This window comes from Rattus norvegicus, chromosome 1, assembly GCF_021556685.1.
Source record: "Rattus norvegicus strain SHRSP/BbbUtx chromosome 1, alternate assembly SHRSP_T2T, whole genome shotgun sequence".
NCBI lineage: Eukaryota > Metazoa > Chordata > Mammalia > Rodentia > Muridae > Rattus > Rattus norvegicus.
The window spans coordinates 141911116-141930788 of NC_141534.1; the positions used below are offsets into that span (position 1 = coordinate 141911116).

General features: G+C 39.4%; 1 protein-coding gene across 31 annotated transcripts in view; it reads left to right on the forward strand.

Annotated features, from left to right (window-relative positions):
• The window catches only part of Akap13 (A-kinase anchoring protein 13), a 305582-nt gene that overhangs the window by 98596 nt on the left and 187313 nt on the right, over positions 1 to 19673 (forward strand). For all 31 annotated transcript variants that reach the window (XM_087655380.1, XM_087655383.1, XM_087655382.1 and 28 more), the window contains 1 exon segment: positions 4907 to 5054. In XM_087655380.1, the coding sequence (XP_087511506.1) occupies positions 4907 to 5054 (148 nt within the window).

Sequence of the window (19673 nt, forward strand, 5' to 3'; positions counted from 1 at the left end):
ACAACAGACTCCATGTTGTCTTGTCAAAAAGCGGGAAGATGAGCTAGGAAGATGGCTTGATGAATAAAATGTGCCATCTGAGTGTGAGGGCTGGGATTTGGATCCCTAGAACCCATATGAAAGCTGGTTTCCTATGCCAGCCTGCTGTTATCCTAGCATTTCGAGCCAGGGACAGAGGCTTCCTGCTACTGCAAGATGGTTAACTAAACTGGCCAAATAAATGAGCTCTGGGTTGAGAGACCCTTCCTCCGTGGATATAGTTGCTTCTACATGAATGGACCCACACACATAAACACATACATCTGGGCATGTGTGCCCATATTTATATGGCCCCAAATTCAGAAATACAAAAAGCTCACTAAAAGTTCCTTCTTACTCTTTAGGAAGAACTATTCCTACATTTTGGTTGCTTTTCCTCCAATATGTATATAGTGCTAGACACTAGATACTTTATAACTGTATTGTAGACAAAAAGGATATCACTGAATAAAAGGATTTGATAGACTTTGCTTTCTGCTATGTAACATTTGTTACATATTGTTTCATAAGTACTTTAGACTAGAAGTTTTTGGAACTTTAATTTATTTTTTGGGATTTAGAATATTTGCAGAGAAGAGATTTGATTTGTTAAACATCCCAAATATAAAAGTTTGAAACCTGAAATGCTCCCACATCCAAAGCTTTTTGGTCTTTTGTTGTTAGTTTTTGAAACAGGGTTTCTCTGTGTAATCCTGGCTGCCCTGGACCTCGATTTATAGACCAGGCTGGCTTCAAATTCAACAGAGAGCCACCTGCCTCTCCTTCCTGGATGCTGGGATTAAAGGTGTGCACTACCACCCTCTTCCGAAACATTTTGAGTGACTGTATTAGTTATTTTTCCTATATCAAGGTCAGACTTCTTAAGCCTCCTCAGACAACACCACCAACTGGGGACCAGGCATTCAGTATCTGAGACTGTGGAGGACATGGCATCCACACCACCACAGTGACAGACTGATGAACCAAAAGGCTTTCTTTGTTTTTGGAGCCTTCCAGATTTCTTGACAGACGAACTCCATGTATAATGCTGGTGCTGTTGAAAATGACTGTGGCCAGTGCAGTTGCTACAGGTGCTTTTCTATTATTTCTTTTTTAATCAGCCATTTGACTCCTTCAGTAATCTCATGAGATAAGCAGAATTGCCGTCCTCTTCTATAGCTCAGGGTATTTACGTAACATACTGCCAAGTTAAAACACGGAAAAGTTCCTGCTTTTTACTGACCAGTTGAAAGCAATCTGTTGTTTCTAAAGGGGAATTAAAAAGCTCTCCTAATGGTTACTGATAATTGCCAACTTGATAGACATTAGGATCACTTGGGAGATGAGCCTCTAGTCTTACCTTTGGAGATTATCTTGATTACATTAATTAAACTGACAAGAGCAGCCCACTGTGGGTGGCACCATTCCCTGACTAAAAAGGAGGAAGTGATGTGAGCAGTGGCTCGTAGGCATTGGTGTGCTTTCTGTTTGATGGAATGTAACCTGCGGCTTCAAGCCCTGCCTCTGTGACCTCTCTCCTGGGATAGATTGTAACCCAGAACTGAGCCAAATGAACCCTTCCTCCCTTAAGTTACTTTAATCAGAATATTTTATCACCGCAACAGGAAAAGACAGTCCTCGTTTTATAGCATTTGGCAATTCTAGTAACATAATTACTCCCCTAAGGATTGATTTTAAGCTATCCATCACTTTTTACTGAGGCCGAATTGGCTATCAATGCTGGGAAAAATATGTTAGTAGCACACTATTATGTAGATTTTCTTCCATATACATACCATAATGTAAATCTCAAGATAATATAGTATGATATAGACTTATTAATACAGGGCTTTTAGGCATTGTATTTGTTTTTAATCTATCTTAGTTATTTGTAAGTTTAATTCTAGTAACGACTGTGCTTTGCACTTGGCTTGTAGAATTCCCAGAAATGAGGCAGCTGGCTCTCATGAGTTTACACAGGTTGGCCTAGACGATTGCTGTAGTTCTCTTGCTGCTGACCAGACTTACCTTCTAATGTGTGGCCAACATTATCTAAGATATCAGTGATTTCTCTCTTTTACCATTTCTTCCCCCAGAATTTTCTACTTCATTTTCCTGTTTCTCTATTTACCCTGTTTCCCACATCCTGTCTCTGTAGTCTACTTCTAAGTATAATTCATTCACTTCTGAAATGCGTAGCTCTTTTTCATTCTATTACTTCCTTCCCCCAAATTATGCTTGCTTATTGAAGACAGGTCCTAGGTGACAAGTATCTTGTGGAATAGAGAGTCTCTGCCAAGGTCTGTGACTGTGAAAGGAAATCTTCGATCTGGAAAAAGAATACATATTCTTAGTTCTGATGAAGAAGTCAGAGTTAAATCTCAATCATAGGGTAATTTTTGCAGAGCTGCGAATGTAGTACTGCGAATGTAGTAGCTGTCCTGTATTAGTAAGTATAGGATGTGGACAACTGAGATGTCTCACAATTTAGAATACTCCTTTATTTTTTAAAATGCTTACATTAAAAACCCTTTTTTATGGGTGATTAAGCAGTTACTCTGGGTAACATTTTTTTAAAACACTGTACGTTTTTATTTGGGAGATCATCTACATTTATAAGAATGCTTGATTTAGACTGCCTTTCTCGTTAGTTATTGTAAAATTATGTCCCTAAAAATGATCAGGCTCAAGGATATACTTCTCATTAATGAAGAGGGGAAATTCTTCTCTTTGTAAGGACAGCACTGTGTTCCTTAGGCTTATGTTGCTGGAGACTGATGACATAATGCGATCTTTTCTTGTCATTGAGTCTGACTAAAATAATAGTTGAGAATATCTTGACCATTATTTTTGTTATTCAGTGTAGTTAGTAGACTCACTAGGTGTGTAACCGGACTCTTTAATCTGTATGTTCTGTGAGTTGGGCCTAGTTTTGAACAACAGAGTAATCAGTTAGAGCTTCTCTCACAGAATCGGGATCAAGCAACCAGTCACCTGGATAAAAGTTATGGAGACCTGTGACTCTTCTCCTTCAACCCCACCTGCTTAATCTTTCAAAGACCTCTCCAGTGAACCACTATAGAATAGGCGTTATTTGCATCTGTGAAGTGTGGAGTGTGTTTGCTTTCTGTTACTAGTAGAGGGAATCAGCTACTTTTAGTTCAAGTGCCTTCGGAGTTTAGCTTTTGAGTTGCCTCGAGGTGAATAAAGCTTTGTTCTCTTAGGAGCTTAAGTTAAAGAAAGGTATAAAAGCAATTCAGAACTTAATTATTTTTTATTAAGGTTTTATTAAAACGATTTCAATTGCTTATGTCAACCTTCTCTTGCCCTCAATGAAAGGAAACCCCAAATTAGTTAGTATGGGCACAGACAGTAGGTGAGTAAGAAGACTCTCTCACATGGAGAGAAATTCTTGGTTCTGAAAACAGTTCATTCTTAGAATTCCAGTTTAGAAATCTAAGCCAACAATTTCAGTTAGAAATTTGAGTAGACTTCCTCTCTTGTAAAGGTGTAGGTGGTAAGTAAAAGTGACTAGAGGGTAAGTGTGGATGAATGGGCACAGCTGTGGCATGGTGTTACCTAACCAAACAAGCTATAGGCAGAGGGCGTGGGCCACGGGGTCTTAGTTTCCCACACATGAAAGGAAAGGATGAAACTTTCCTGTTTTATGCATCATGCTAAAGGATGACATTTCACTGGTTTAAGCTGGTTAAAATCAGTTCCAGAGAAAGGCGTGTATATAAGACCAAACTACAGTTTAGAGTAGTGATCAAAACTAATGGTAATCCATTTCTGACCATGATTTCTCTGTGTTACGGTGCTTTGGAGGGCTCCAGTTATAGTCAAACACGTTATGACTTATTTGGAGTTATGGTTCATTCTGACTTATGTGTAGCATTTGGTGGACTTTAGCACTGGATATAAAATAAAAGTGAAGTTTACACCCTAGGAAATGCTTTGAATTCAGTCTATAAAGGCATCGTGCTCTTAGCATTTATTAAACTTCATCTTAGGTTTGATGACATAATTTTGAGTTTTCAACGTGTAGCAAAAATGCTGCCTTCTGCTGCACTGATTCTAGGTTTAATAATGTGGCCACAGGGTGGCATGATTCCCTTACTTACCTTATTGTTGATTAAAATGAAAAAGATGAAGATGTATAAATTAAATGATGATTCCTTTCCCAATTTTAGGTTAAAATGTCCAGATTTTTCACTAAATTGTTGTTCCTATACTTCATTATTAAGATTTGAAAAATATTAAATCTCAGTACCCTAAACTTTGATGTGTTAAAGGATTTTTTCTGTTGGTGTTAGCTTATGGTTATAACACAAATTATGTTTATAATTGAGAAGAATGGTGATTAGGTCTGTATATCACAAAGTATATTTACTACAGGCTTTAGTTGTTTTTTTTTTTAAGCCAACTTATAAAAACTTGAGAGAGTATTTGAAACTGGCAGACACAGATGCTTTTTATCATGAGCAGTTGCACAGGTGTTTGCATAGTTACTGGCATGACACCTAGTTTTAAAGGCTTTCGGGAAGGTTGAGTAAAGGAGAACAGGGATGTCAGGTGGTCGAGAGGCACAGGCTATTCAGGTGACCTTTTATTTAAATAGATGGAAAGTCCACTCTGTTGATGAGTTTCATAGAGCAACTCTAAAGCACAAGGGTTGCTTTCATTTATACAGATCGAGGAAAGTTAAGTTTGATGGGTCTAAATAAGTCTTTGTAGGTGGAATTTGAATGTACTTACTGTTTCAAGGCAGATCTGTATACCCTCACCTTTGCTGGGAAATGGATAGACTTGGTTACTATGTATGAGATGAAGAATTTAGCGGGCTCCCAACAGGAACCTTACTAATGCAGACTGTGGACTCTTCCAGGGCGATTGTGTTGTTACAGTCCTGCTTGCTGAAGAGGACAAAGTTGAAGATGATGCTATTTTTTACTTGATATTTTCTGGCTCTACCCTCTATCACTGCACAAGTACCCGGAAAGTCAGTTCTGATACGTTGGAGACAATTGCTCCTGGTAAGTATCTGAGTGATGTCTTTTCTAGCCTTCATCAGTTATTCGTTATTTTGCTTTTGATTTTGAGGCAAGGTTTTGCTACAAATAGCCAAGACTGGGCGTAAAACTCTGTTTCTTGCTTCAGCCTCCTGAGTGCTGGGATTGCTGGCCTATACTCATATACTGAGCTTCTTTATTCTTGGTGGACACACACACACACACACACACACACACACACACACACACACACACTTGATCACTTTAGAGTAATAGAAGGACCAAAGCAGAGTGCTAACCTAACAGCTCTTGTTAGATCTTTATATTGATAATGCTTTTGTTTGTTCCATACACATACGAACTTAAATAGAAATAAAGTGATGTAATAAATTGAAGGATATCAGAATCAGAAAGCAAAAAACAGACAAACAAAACCCACTAATTTATTGAAGGTTGAAAGTTAGGGAAACTGAGATACATGGGAGGTCTATATTCTCAGGTGTTATCATGATGATGCTTCAGATTTTATTCTGAGTTTCATGTTGCCAAACCAAAACAGAAAAACCTAATTAGTAACACATGCCTTTCTGGGGTGCAGTGTCTTCATTAATCCTGAGATTTGAAAGAGGAAAAACAATTCTTTCTTTAAGGAGAAATAATGAAGCTATCAACATTATTTGGAGCATTCCTCCAAATTTTGAAGCAAACTTTATTAAATATTAAATACTGACTAGGTGAACTCTGGCCAGGTATTCCCAGCTAAGTGGTCCAAGATACTTGTTGTAGGTCTTTTGATAGACAAAACCATTCAGCCACCATATTTTCCTATGTGGCTTTGTTCTTATTTTTTAAGAACTACAGCCCCTAGCATACAGAAGTTACCTCCCTTGGGCAGGTGAAGCTTATGGTTTAATTTTCTGCCTTACATCTTTTTTATAAAGGCAGTGCCTTGGAGTCACAGGCCATAGAATACTATAGTGCAGGCAGGGCTACTTCCCACTGCATATGTAAATGCAAAAACGACATAAAAGATCACTTACAAGTCATCAGGGCCCTGCTGTTAGATGAAGCTACTGGATGCTATATCCCTCGGCCTGTCAACATCTGAAGATGCACTGATTTGTGTTTTGGGCTGAGTTTTTTTCCTTAGTCACTCTTCCTTTACAGTTGACAGTTGGACCAGTTTTCACCAGAATTCAGAAGAGTGCACTTTGGGAATACTCCAAATAGTATTGATAGCATTGTTATTTCTCATTAAAGAATAAAATTGATGTGGCTCATATGCCAGCATGTTCTAGTGCTCCCCTTTGTTGGTAGAGGTGGTGTTAAAATTGTTAACTTTATGAAGCACTTGGAGTATTGGATCTTACTGTGCCAGATAAGTCTGCCAGTCTTTTTATTCCTATAAATTGACTTAATGTACAGTGCTATAAAATTATGAAAATTATGCCATGCAGAGAACTGAGATTATAGCATTTTGTTATATTTTTACCTGCTTTGGGATTTATTAAGATTTCAGACAGTTACTAGAAATGTATTTCCCAAATATAAAAAAGTCAGCTGTGTTAGAGATAGTGAGTTCTTTCCTAAAGAATATTAGGTATTTATAACGCAAGCCTCCAGCCATCTTATTTCCTGTGGATGCATATCATATCAGAAGCGCTGATCTGGACATTGGGGGGTCTGTTCTCTAGGTACCATTCAGTATTTCCATTGTTAACTCATTCCCTCTTAGGGAAGGGAGAAGGGGTTCTCTATTTATGACTAAAATACCCCCCCAAGCATACACACACTGTGTGTGTGTGTGTGTGTGTGTGTGTGTTCGTGTGTTCGTGTGTTTCCAGGAACACTCTCTGTGGGTGTGCATTTGTGTTTCTTGATTCTGAATAATGTTGCCCTGGTGATCTAATCCGACCAGAATCAGCATTGTTCTCTGATAACTCTTCTTGTCATTCTTGACCCATCCATTCCCTTGTAGCTCAGAATACTGGATTTTTTCTATTTATCAGCTTTTCCCTTACCTAAGTCTTCTATTCTCTATCATGGTTCAAATTTTCTTCCCCCAGTAGCCTCATTATTCCTCCACTCAGCTAATTTTATAAAGATTTCTGATAGGAAGTGCCCAGTTACGGCAGAGTTCAAAAGGACCCTTGTGTACGCACTGGAGGGTAGGGACAGTTAGGCATCACTTTAGTGTGTAGATCTTTTTGTACTCTGGATGGTGTGTGAGAAACTGGAGGAGGCTCCCACGTGGATCCCTCTGCTCTGGTCATCATGGCTGAGACTTTTTGTTTACTTGCCTCTGAGCTGCTGTCATTTGGATGCCTTCAACATTTCGTAATGGAGGAGCAGAGATGGATAGTCAAGGCTGTGGGTCGGGTGCAGACCCCAAACAGCTTTAAACACTTGTTCATTATCATGGGATTAGCCTTGTACCCTAGGATCAAACTGGCTTCAGTCTGCTCTTGCGGTCATCTTAGACTTCTGTTTTCCCTTCCCTTAGGTGTACTTCCTCAGCATGCTCTTCTAAAAACAGTACAGTGCGTCTGCACCTGTCCTACTTCCTGGCCTTGCTCTATGTTTACTGTTCATTCAGCCTCTCACACACTGTATGTTTAGCCCATTTCCCTTTTGTTTCCGGTAAAGTGTCAGCTTCATAAGGGCAAGGGTTTGTTTTCACCTGGGTATGCTAATTCAGCATTTCTAGGTGCCTGGTGGACATTGCACCTGAGCAGACATTCTAGAAAGGTGCCTGTCTTACCCTCCCTTCCTTCCCGCTTCCCTCTTTGGGGAACTACAAAAGGAGTTTTTTGGTTTTTTTGTTTTTTGAGTTGAATTCTTAGCCTGTCACCACATCTGTGTTCTCTTTCCGTAGGTGACTTTGATGGTTTCAGTGTATTAGTCAATGATAGTGATAGCCTCTGACTTCCTGTCTGTCGAGGGCCAGCCTGTGTGTCAGCCCATCAAGATTCTTGATAGAAGTCTGCACAGTGCTTTGGCATTGCAGGTTCTGGATAAATACTCACTGTCTTTTTTTTTTTTTTTTTTTTTATGAGCAGGTGTTCTTGATAGGGATTTCTCTGTGCCCTTTCTGCTTATTCAAGGGCGAGCTCTGCCATTTCCAGTCACATGAGTTCTAAGAAGAAGACCTTTGTGCCTTGTTCTCCCTTTTAATGTCATGCTTTATTCAGATAGCTGGCTTTGGTTTTTCTTTGAGTTCTCTGTATGATTCATTGTGTTTTGTTACATTTAGTTCTTACTCAAACCAGATGATTGATTGACCTTCAGAAAGCAACCACATTTTGATGCGAGTCTGTAAACTTTTATCAAATATTTTCTGTAAATAGGTTGAAAAAATGAGACATTTCTAAATTATAGAAAAATTTTTACATCATGAAAAACAGTGATAACCATCCTCCTCTTCTAATGTCTGTATTTTGGGGGAAGAGGTCTTTTGAGAGGATCTCACGGTCACCAGGCACTCACCTTTGAGCACTGACATTACATGGATGAACCACCGTGACTGCCTCATTTTCTCCTTAATGTGTATATTTCTGATAAGTATCTCACAATAAAAAGAGATTATAAAGCAGGAGGACTAGGAGGCTGAGACCATCCTCAGCCACATAACAAGTTTGAGAATGATCCAGGCTACATGAGATCCTGTATCAAAAGTGAAAAGGAGACTATAAAGAAGTTGTAAGGGGGTTGGGGATTTGGCTCAGTGGTAGAGCGCTTACCTAGGAAGCGCAAGGTCCTGGGTTCGGTCCCCAGCCCCAGAAAAAAAAAAAAGAAGTTGTAAAGGCTTTTAAAGCAATTTTTATTTTTCTTTTCCTTTCTTCTCTTGAAGTCTGGAGATATAATCTAGTTCATCTTGAGGTAAATAACATTGTGACCCTTCTGCTTTTTATATGTTTTTGGATATTTGAATGCCTTATAAAAAGCATACTATATATGATATATAGTAACATTTAGTAAAGATATTTCTTTTTTTTTCTCCATCTTTATTAACTTGGGTATTTCTTATTTACATTTTGATTGTTATTCCCTTTCCCGGTTTCCAGGCCAACATCCCCCTAACCCCTCCCCCTTCCCTTCTATGTGGGTGTTCCCCTCCCCACCCTCCCCCCATTACCACCCTCCCCCCATCAATCACGTTCACTGGGGGTTTAGTCTTGGCAGGACCAAGGGCTTCCCCTTCCACTGGTGCTCTTACTAGGCTATTCATTGCTATCTATGCAGTTGGAACCTAGGGTCAGTCCATGTATAGTCTTTGGGTAGTGGCTTAGTCCCTGGAAGCTCTGGTTGGTTGGCATTGTTGTTCATATGGGATCTTGAGCCCCATCAAGCTCTTTCAGTCCTTTCTCTGATTCCTTCAATGGGGGTCCCATATTAAGTTCAGTGATTTGCTGCTGGCATTCGCCTATGTATTTGCTGTATTCTGGGTGTGTCTCTCAGGAGAGATCTACATCCGGTTCCTGTCAGCCTGCACTTCTTTGTTTCATCCATCTTATCTAGTTTGGTGGCTGTATATGTATGGGCCACATGTGGGGCAGGCTCTGAATGGGTGTTCCTTCTGCCTCTGTTCTACACTTTGCCTCTCTATTCCCTCCCAAGGGTATTCTTATTCCCCTTTTAAAGAAGGAGTGAAGCGTTTGAGTTTTGGTCATCCTTCTTGAGTTTCATGTGTTCTGTGCATCTAGGGTAATTCGAGCATTTGGGGTAAAGATATTTTAAAGACTTTGAAACAAATTCTCATTCTTAAAATTAAACTCATCTTTGCAGTAATTAACGTTAGAGACTGACCACAATTCATAATAAAATGTTCCATTCAAAATAACTTTGAGGACTAGAGAGATGTCAGAAGGTAGAAATGCTTGCTATACAAATCTGACTATCTGAGCTTGATCTCTGGAATCCAGGATGGAAAGAGAGACTTGACTTCCATACACAGTCTACTGAGCACCTTGTGCATCCCTGCTCTCTTCTCCTCCAGTAATAATGAGTAAACAAAAATATAGAGACTTTAAGATGGCTGCTTGAAGAATATCATTTCAGTTTATTAAGCCATCTATCTCAAAGGTATTCCTAGGATATATAATAGTTTTGGGGGCTCACTTTTAGTAGTCAGTTTAGACAAAGCAAATAATAATTTTATCATTTACAAATGGAACGGGGATTCAATATTCTGTACACTATATTGTGAAAGGCTTTGGTATAGGCTGTTTATAAAATGAAATCTTTTTACCTATTAGTATACTTCTAAATCCATAACAAAGGCTTTTGTTTGGTAGTAAAATTATAAACTTTCAATGATGTCAAATTAGACTCAACACTTTTGTATTTTTCTTTTGTTTCATACTTACTAAGGCTAGTTGATCATGTAAGGTAGTTTCATTGTGAAAGGAAAAAAAATCTATTGTATTCCCAAGTACCTTTAGCTAATGAAAACTTAGAGCTTAGAGCTTACAAAGTGGTCCTATGTTTATAGCACCATGGGTTTATTTGTTCCTTGTGAGCCAAGACACTCCTTAGGAGCAGGGGTTGATTATCAAATCAAGAAGTATTTTGAAGTAAAAAGCCATGAGCTTTTAATTTGCTCAGTCAAGAATTCTTGTAGTCTCCCTACTTACAAAGTTATCTGCTACTATTTTTATCTGAACACTGTATAATAGTCTATGTAATCCAAGTATAAGATTATTTCCTGACAGCTTTGAATTTGTCTTTTGTTTTTTAAAAATCAATTAATGCAACTCATATAAGGGTTGTACTGGAAAAACAAACAAGGAAATAGTTGAAGAGAGGAAAAATTACCCACATCTGTGGATACTAGTGATGATGGTCTACATTAATATATGCTCTATCACCTTATACCTATGAACACAGCACCGTAATCCCAGTTTGAGAGGGTACATACAAAGTATATATTCACATTAACAAATCTATGGCATATCAATGAGACTCAGCTTTTAGGAAGAGGTTGGATAGGGAAAAACTAAAATGGCTTCTGGCAGTAATGATATAGGAAGAAGGGTTGGGAAGCATTGCCTTCAAGGTTTAGGCTGGAATGCAGAAGTCACATTTTTAGAATTCAATAGCCTGCCCTTTTTCACAGTGCACATGATGGGGTTCTAGGTTGCGGTTGTATTTTTGTTTGTTTGTTTTTGTGTTTTCTCCCTCTTTGTTAATCCTCTGCGCGTAGAGACATTTTATAAATGTACCAAAATTTGTTCAACTCCCATCAGTCGTCAGGATCTAGAAGTGATAGTGCATATTTCTTTATTTAGTCCTCTTTTGAGGGGTGGAGGGCAGTCTGCAAACTGAGCATTTCACTTTTACTGTTCCAGACAAAAAAACCCACACCAGGTTCTTAAGCTCTTCTATGATAAACTGAGTAGTAAATCTAGTTTATATCCTATTTTTGACTACTATAGTCTACTCTTTCTGTGTGGGATTGGCCTGGGCTGGCCCAGTAAGTGCTTTTAGGGTACTTTTTTAGATCCATGATAAAAACAAAGGCTGGATTGTTTAGACTCAGAAGAAGAGATGCCCTGGGTGGGATGTGTTCCACTTTTAGCTTAACAGGAAATGAAGTAATTTTTGGGTCATAGTTCAGTACTTTTGTTTATTTGTAGCAGTTTTTCGTTTCCATGGGTGCAGATGCTTTAGACAGTGATAAAAAGCTTGCAGGGAAAGAAGTCTGCAGGGAGACTCTCCCAACCTCAGGCACACCCTCCGGGCCTAGAATTTACCGAGTTTAAGAACACTGTCAGCCTTAGATAACGTCTCTTACCTGGGTGTTTCTTGTGTTTCTGTTTAAGTCTTTTCTCCATTATTTTTTCAGTTCTTCAGTGCTAAAGTCATCGGTTTGTCTTACAGGCTTGCTGGCTTTTGAAACACTTTTTCAATTTTAGTGTTCTATTTTTCTGTGTGTTAATTGAACAGCAGTAGTATTTTGAGAATAACTATCAGTTTCTGTTTGCCATGCACTTTGTTTGAAACCTTCCAATATTTTCGACAGTTCTTACTTAAGGTTGATGGTATCATTTTATAGTCAGAGAAAGTTTAAGTGACTGAGTGTGTGTTAGAGAAACCACACCTATCTGCACGGGAACTTGGCGCCCAAATCTACTGTTTCTTTCATATTCCCTGTGGATTACTTGGTGGGTAACAGATCTTCATACCTCATAATTATCTTCTGTTTCTATTGAAAACAAGATTGACCTTATAGGAGGCTAAGATGCACTTAAGCTTAGGACTTTCTCCCATTAACAGTTTGTGAAAATATTTTGTTTGTTTGTTTCTGAATCCTATAGGATAGCTTCTTTTAGAAATCGAGTAAAATTTCAGTACTTTTCCTTTAAAAAATACCTCTGCTTATGTTCCTCTTGTGACCAGGAAATTGAGTGGAAACAAAAACACCATGGAAACTAGTTGAAAAATGTTGCTATTGCACTTCCCCACTACAACTTCTGTTTTTATTGTATCAAATTTGATATAATTTCTTTTTTTTTTTTTTCGGAGCTGGGGACCGAACCCAGGGCCTTGCGCTTGCTAGGCAAGTGCTCTACCGCTGAGCTAAATCCCCAACCCCTTTGATATAATTTCTTATCCTGCCTTTGTAGTGTAGCAGTAGGACTAAGGCAGACAAAAGACTAATCCTCCTCCTCATCCAGCATTTCTTCTGTCTAGAGCAAGTTTACAGTTGTAAGCTTTATGTGAGTAACTGCACTGATAGCAGTTTTACTCCTATATACACAGCCCTTAGTTTTAAAAAATGGTAACCCCTTCATTTTTTCATTTTATTTGAAAATATACAGGGATTAAAATCTAATCTTGAGTTTGATAGTGGCCCTGTGCCAATCTTGAGTGTGTTTTGACCACACAGTAGGTACTTAGTGTTTTTAGATTTGTCTTATTTTATGTGTTTGCTGGTTTGGCCTGCATACATGTATGTGTACCACTTATGTGCCTAGGGAAGTGCCTTAGTTACTTTCTAGTTCCGTAACAGAGCAACATGACCAAGAGCAACTTAGAGAAGAGAGATGTTATCTGGGGCTTACCATTTTAGAGGCTGAGTCCATGATTATCATGAAGGAAGGCATAGGAGCAGGCAGGTAGGCCTGGTGCTGACGTAGTAGCAGGGAACTCACATTTTGATCCATAAGGAAGAGGCAGAGAGAGCTAACTGGGATGGCATGCATTTTTGAAACCTCAAAGCGTGACCCCCCAGTGACATATTCTCCAATAAGGCCACATTTTCTAACCCTTTCCAAACAGTCCCACCAACTGCAGACCACTTACTCAATCATATGAGCCGATGGTGACCATTCTCATTCAAACCACCACATTTCATTTTCTGGCCTTAATATGCTTGTAGCCATATTATAAAGCAAAATGCACTTAATCGAGTATGAAAAGTCCACATAATCTTTCATAGTCTCAACATCATTTCAAAGTCTCTTCTGAGATTCAAGGCAGACTCAATGTTTGTACACACTACCACCACCACCACCACCACCACCACCACCACCACCCACACCACTACCCACACCACCACCCACCACCACCACCACCACCACCACCATCACCATCACCCACACCACCACCTTCATTCTGCAAGTTGAGAAATGGTGGCACAGTGAGGAAAAACTGGACCAAAGCAAGACTAAAACCCAAAGGGGCAAACAATCTTAAGTCCTGTAGTTTAGTCTCTGGTATCAAACGATAGCATCCATCCTTCTAGCTTTATTGTCTGTAACACACTTCTCTCAGGCTGGTTCTACTTCCTGTATGCAACTTTTTCCTGGCAGGCATCCCGTGGCCCTGGTACTTCCAACATCCAGCATCTTCGATGTAATTCAGGCTTCACTTGCTCAACTCCCTATTACAGTGGTCTCTAGGGCCTCCATACAGGGCCTCCTTGCCAGAGGGCTTTCCTTAATGGAGGAAGAAGATTCCACAACGCTTTTACTCCTGTCTTCTTCTTGACTCCAAGCTATGACCACATAGCCAATACTCCCAGATTTGTCTGCCCGCCTGGGATGGAACCGAGCTGCCTCTTACAGTTCTTTCTGTTGTTGCTTTTAGGGACAGGTACTTCCTTGGTGCCTCTTCTTGTCTCAGGATGAAGGTTAGCCAGGGTCCATCTCACATAACGGGCCTTTCCTTATCCTCTTCTTGTCTCAGGATGAAGGTTAGCTGGGGTCCATCTTACATGACAGCCTTTCCTCATCTTTTCCAGCATAAGCCGTGGTTCCCGCACTTCATTTCCTGCTGTCTTTTCTCCTTGGAATGTATATTTAGTATTTATTTTTGCCTGCTGAGTCATTCTAGACCTGCTTAAGAGAGGTTGCTAATGCCACATAGTAGAGTCAATATTGGACTGTCTTGTAATCTCTTCTGCCAGTGAAATCAGCCAGAATCAGCCAGATTCTAGAATGAGGACAGAAGAAGCTACATCCTTTGCCAAAATATCACAAAAATTGCTAACTAATTTTGTTCTCCTCTGAAACCTCTTGACCTGGGCCTTCATAGCTTACACCACTCTAAGCACTATTGTCTTCCAAGTTCTTACTAGACTGGTGTGTTAAACCTGGCATACAGCGTTACCTCTTTCTAGTCCAAAGTCTTCCACATCCCTCTAAAAAAACAGCATGGTCAGGCCTGCTATAGCAATAGCCTACTTCCTGCTACCAACTTTTCAGCTACTATGGTGTGACAGCATGAACAAGGCAATTTATAGAAGCGTTTATTGGGAGCTTACAGTTTCATGAGTCCATTCCATAGCATGGTTTCAGTGATGCACAGACGCGGGAAGAGGGGGTTCGAGAATAGCAGGAATGGTGTGGGCTTTTGGAAACCTCAAAGCCTACCACCAGAGACATACATACCTCTCCAATTAGATCACACTTCCTACTACTCCCTGAACAGCTCCACCAACTAGGAGCAAGTATTCAAATATGTGAGCCTGCGGGGGCCACTATCATTGAGTGTGTCAGGAAGTCAGAAGAGGGTGTCGGATGCCCCTGAAATTAGAGTTATGGATGAGTGTTAGTCACTGTGTGGGTTCTGGGAACCAAGTCTGGGCCCCGCTGCAAGAGTGGCCAGTGCTCTTCTTAAACTCTGGGGCAATTTTGCATCCCAGGTTCTTGATCCGTAGTAACTCTTAGAGTTGACTCTTTAACAAAAACTTACTGAGGAAACTTTCTTTTTCCATCTTTCACTTAAAAGGTTTTTTTTTTAAATAAGACTGTAATTATACCGAGCAATTTTCTGATTTATGGTACATTTTACTTTCTCTGATTAACAATTTATTCTTCAGATTGTGAACTTATGTGTGAAAGGGAAGTGGATAACTTTCCCAGTTTGACCTGACATGGTCTTATACTTGAGAACTGTAAGAAAGGATGGTGACATTGCCACTGGTACCTGATTCTTCTCTTTAGAGACCCCCATTATGCTGTTGTCGACCTGTCTGTCTATAGTATTCATAATTCTCGTAGTAAACTTCTTACCATGACATTTCATCTCATGCCCTCTTGAGTCCTTATCTGAAACCTTTCACAAATCCCTTTTAGCTTTTTCACAAACAGAGCTGGTATTAGTTTACTTATCCATTCTTTATATACTACCAGATTCTATCAAACCAGAGAAACGAAAGCATAGCTGTACTGCTAGATCAATTCCCCCTCCCTCCCTCCCTCTCTTCCTTCTCTCCATCTCTTCTACCCTTCCCTCCCTCCTTGGTTACCTTGTTTCTCTCCTTCTTTGCTTCTGCACACGTAAGCAGTCATCTTGTTAGCCACAGACAGGTTTCTATGAGTACATATACATTCCACAATTTTAATACAGCACTATTATTTTATCATACTTTTTCGGTTTACACATGTGTATGTACACATAGAAAATGAATATGTAGACCAATAAGTATTTACTTTTTTTTTGCTTTTCTTCATTTATTGAATAATTAGCAATCATGTAAAACATATACAATTATGAACTTCATTTTCTTTAAGTATAGCATTGCTATCTGCTAAAAAGTGTTAAAATAAAAGTATTTCAATACTAATAGATGTATAATATGTTTAATGAGTTACTCATTGATTTTAAGAATAAGATATTGAAAATCATTAAAAATAGAATTCACTATCTGAAAAATATTTGATTTGCTATAAACACTGTGTATATAATCATTGCCTTTTTTATACAGCTTTTTGTTTTAGTGTTATTGAGATAATTACATCTTCCTTTTCTTCCCTCTAACCCCTTTTATAATGATGAATTTACTTTTTACTTTTTTTTATTTTTTATTTTTTTTTATTAACTTGAGTGTTTCTTATTTACATTTCGCGTGTTATTCCCTTTCCCGGTTTCCTGGCAAACATCCCCCTAATCCCTCCCCCTCCCCTTCTTTGTGGGTGTTTCCCCATCCTCCCCCCATTGCCGCCCTCCCCCCAACAATCACATTCACTGGGGGTTCAGTCTTAGCAGGACCAAGGGCTTCCCCTTCCACTGGTGATCTTACTAGAATATTCATTGCTACCTATGAGGTCAGAGTCCAGGGTCAGTCCATGTATAGTCTTTAGGTAGTGGCTTAGTCCATGGAAGCTCTGGTTGCTTGGCATTGTTGTGCATAAGGGGTCTCGAGCTCTTTCAAGCTCTTCCAGTTCTTTCTCTGATTCCTTCAATGGGGGTCCCGTTCTCAGTTCAGTGGTTTGCTGCGGCATTCGCCTCTCTATTTGCTGTATTCTGCCTGTGTCTCTCAGGAGCAATCTACATCCGGCTCCTGTCAGTCTGCCCTTCTTTGCTTCATCCATCTTGTCTAATTGGATGGCTGTATATGTATGGGCCACATGTGGGGCAGGCTCTGAATGGGTGTTCCTTCTGTGTCTGTTTTAATCTTTGCCTCTCTATTCCCTGCCAAGGGTATTCTTGTTCCCCTTTTAAAGAAGGAGTGAAGCATTCACATTTTGATCATCCGTCTTGAGTTTGATTTGTTCTAGGCATCTAGGGTAATTCAAGCATTTGGGCGAATAGCCACTTATCAGTGAGTGCATGCCATGTGTGTTTTTCAACCTGAGTGGGTTACCTCACTCAGGATGATATTTTCTAGTTCCAACCATTTGCCTACGAATTTCATAAAGTCATTGTTTTTGATAGCTGAGTAATATTCCATTGTGTAGATTTACCACATTTTCTGTATCCATTCCTCTGTTGAAGGGCATCTGGGTTCTTTCCAGCTTCTGGCTATTATAAATAAGGCTGCTATGAACATAGTGGAGCACGTATCTTTTTTATATGTTGGGGCATCTTTTGGGTATATGCCCAAGAGAGGTATAGCTGGATCCTCAGGCAGTTCAATGTCCAATTTTCTGAGGAACCTCCAGACTGATTTCCAGAATGGTTGTACCAGTCTGCAATCCCACCAACAATGGAAGAGTGTTCCTCTTTCTCCGCATCCTCGCCAGCATCTGCTGTCACCTGAGTTTTTGATCTGAGCCATTCTCACTGGTGTGAGGTGAAATCTCAGGGTTGTTTTGATTTGCATTTCCCTTATGACTAAAGATGTTGAACATTTCTTTAGGTGTTTCTCAGCCATTCGGCATTCCTCAGCTGTGAATTCTTTGTTTAGCTCTGAACTCCATTTTTTGATAGGGTTATTTGTCTCCCTTCGGTCTAACTTCTTGAGTTCTTTGTATATTTTGGATATAAGGCCTCTATCTGTTGTAGGATTGGTAAAGATCTTTTCCCAATCTGTTGGTTGCCGTTTTGTCCTAACCACAGTGTCCTTTGCCTTACAGAAGCTTTGCAGTTTTATGAGATCCCATTTGTCGATTCTTGATCTTACAGCATAAGCCATTGGTGTTTTGTTCAGGAAATTTTTTCCAGTGCCCATGTGTTCCAGATGCTTCCCTAGTTTTTCTTCTATTACTTTGAGTGTATGTGGTTTGATGTGGAGGTCCTTGATCCACTTGGACTTAAGCTTTGTACAGGGTGATAAGCATGGATCGATGTGCATTCTTCTACATGTTGACCTCCAGTTGAACCAGCACCATTTGCTGAAAATGCTATCTTTTTTCCATTTGATGGTTTTGGCTCCTTTGTCAAAAATCAAGTGACCATAGGTGTGTGGGTTCATTTCTGGGTCTTCAATTCTATTCCATTGGTCTATCTGTCTGTCTCTGTACCAATACCATGCAGTTTTTATCACTATTGCTCTGTAATACTGCTTGAGTTCAGGGATAGTGATTCCCCCTGAAGTCCTTTTATTGTTGAGGATAGCTTTAGCTATCCTGGGTTTTTTGTTATTCAAGATGAATTTGCAAATTGTTCTGTCTAACTCTTTGAAGAATTGGATTGGTATTTTGATAGGGATTGCATTGAATCTGTAGATCGCTTTTGGTAAAATGGCCAGTTTTACTATATTAATCCTGCCAATCCATGAGCATGGGAGATCTTTCCATCTTCTGAGGTCTTCTTCAATTTCTTTCTTCAGAGTCTTGAAGTTCTTATTGTACAGATCTTTTACTTTTATTTAAGTACCGAGGTACTTTATATTATTTGGATCTATTATGAAGGGTATCGTTTCCCTAATTTGTTTCTCTTTTGTGTAGAGGAAGGCTACTGATTTATTTGAGTTAATTTTATACCCAGCCACTTTGCTGAAGTTGTTTATCAGCTTTAGTAGTTCTCTGGTGGAACTTTTAGGATCACTGAAATATACTATCATATCATCTGCAAAAAGTGATATTTTAACTTCTTCTTTACCGATCTGTATCCCCTTACCTCCTTTTGTTGTCTGATTGCTCTGGCTAGAACTTCAAGAACTATATTGAATAAGTAGGGAGAGAGTGGGCAGCCTTGTCTAGTCCCTGATTTTAGTGGGATTGCTTCAAGTTTCTCTCCATTTAGTTTGATGTTTGCAACTGGTTTGCTGTATATGGCTTTTACTATGTTTAGGTATGGGCCTTGAATTCCTATTCTTTCCAGGACTTTTATCATGAAGGGGTGGTGAATTTTCTCAAATGCTTTCTCAGCATCTAATGAAATGATCATGTGGTTTTGTTCTTTCAGTTTGTTTATATAATGGATCACATAGATGGTTTTCCGTATAGTAAACCATCCCTGCATGCCTGGGATGAAGCCTACTTGATCATGGTGGATGATTGTTTTGATGTGCTCTTGGATTCGGTTTGCCAGAATTTTATTGAGTATTTTTGCGTCGATATTCATAAGGGAAATTGGTCTGAAGTTCTCTTTTTTTGTTGGGTCTTTGTGTGGTTTAGGTATAAGAGTAATTGTGGCTTCATAGAAGGAATTCGGTAGTGCTCCATCTGTTTCAATTTTGTGGAATAGTTTGGATAATATTGGTACGAGGTCTTCTATGAAGGTCTGATAGAATTCTGCACTAAACCCGTCTGGACCTGGGCTCTTTTTGGTTGGGAGACCTTTAATGACTGCTTCTATTTCCTTAGCAGTTATGGGGTTGTTTAACTGGTTTATCTGTTCTGATTTAACTTCGGTACCTGGTATCTGTCTAGGAAATTGTCCATTTCCTGCAGATTTTCAAGTTTTGTTGAATATAGGCTTTTATAGTAAGATCTGATGATTTTTTGAATTTCCTCTGAATCTGTAGTTATG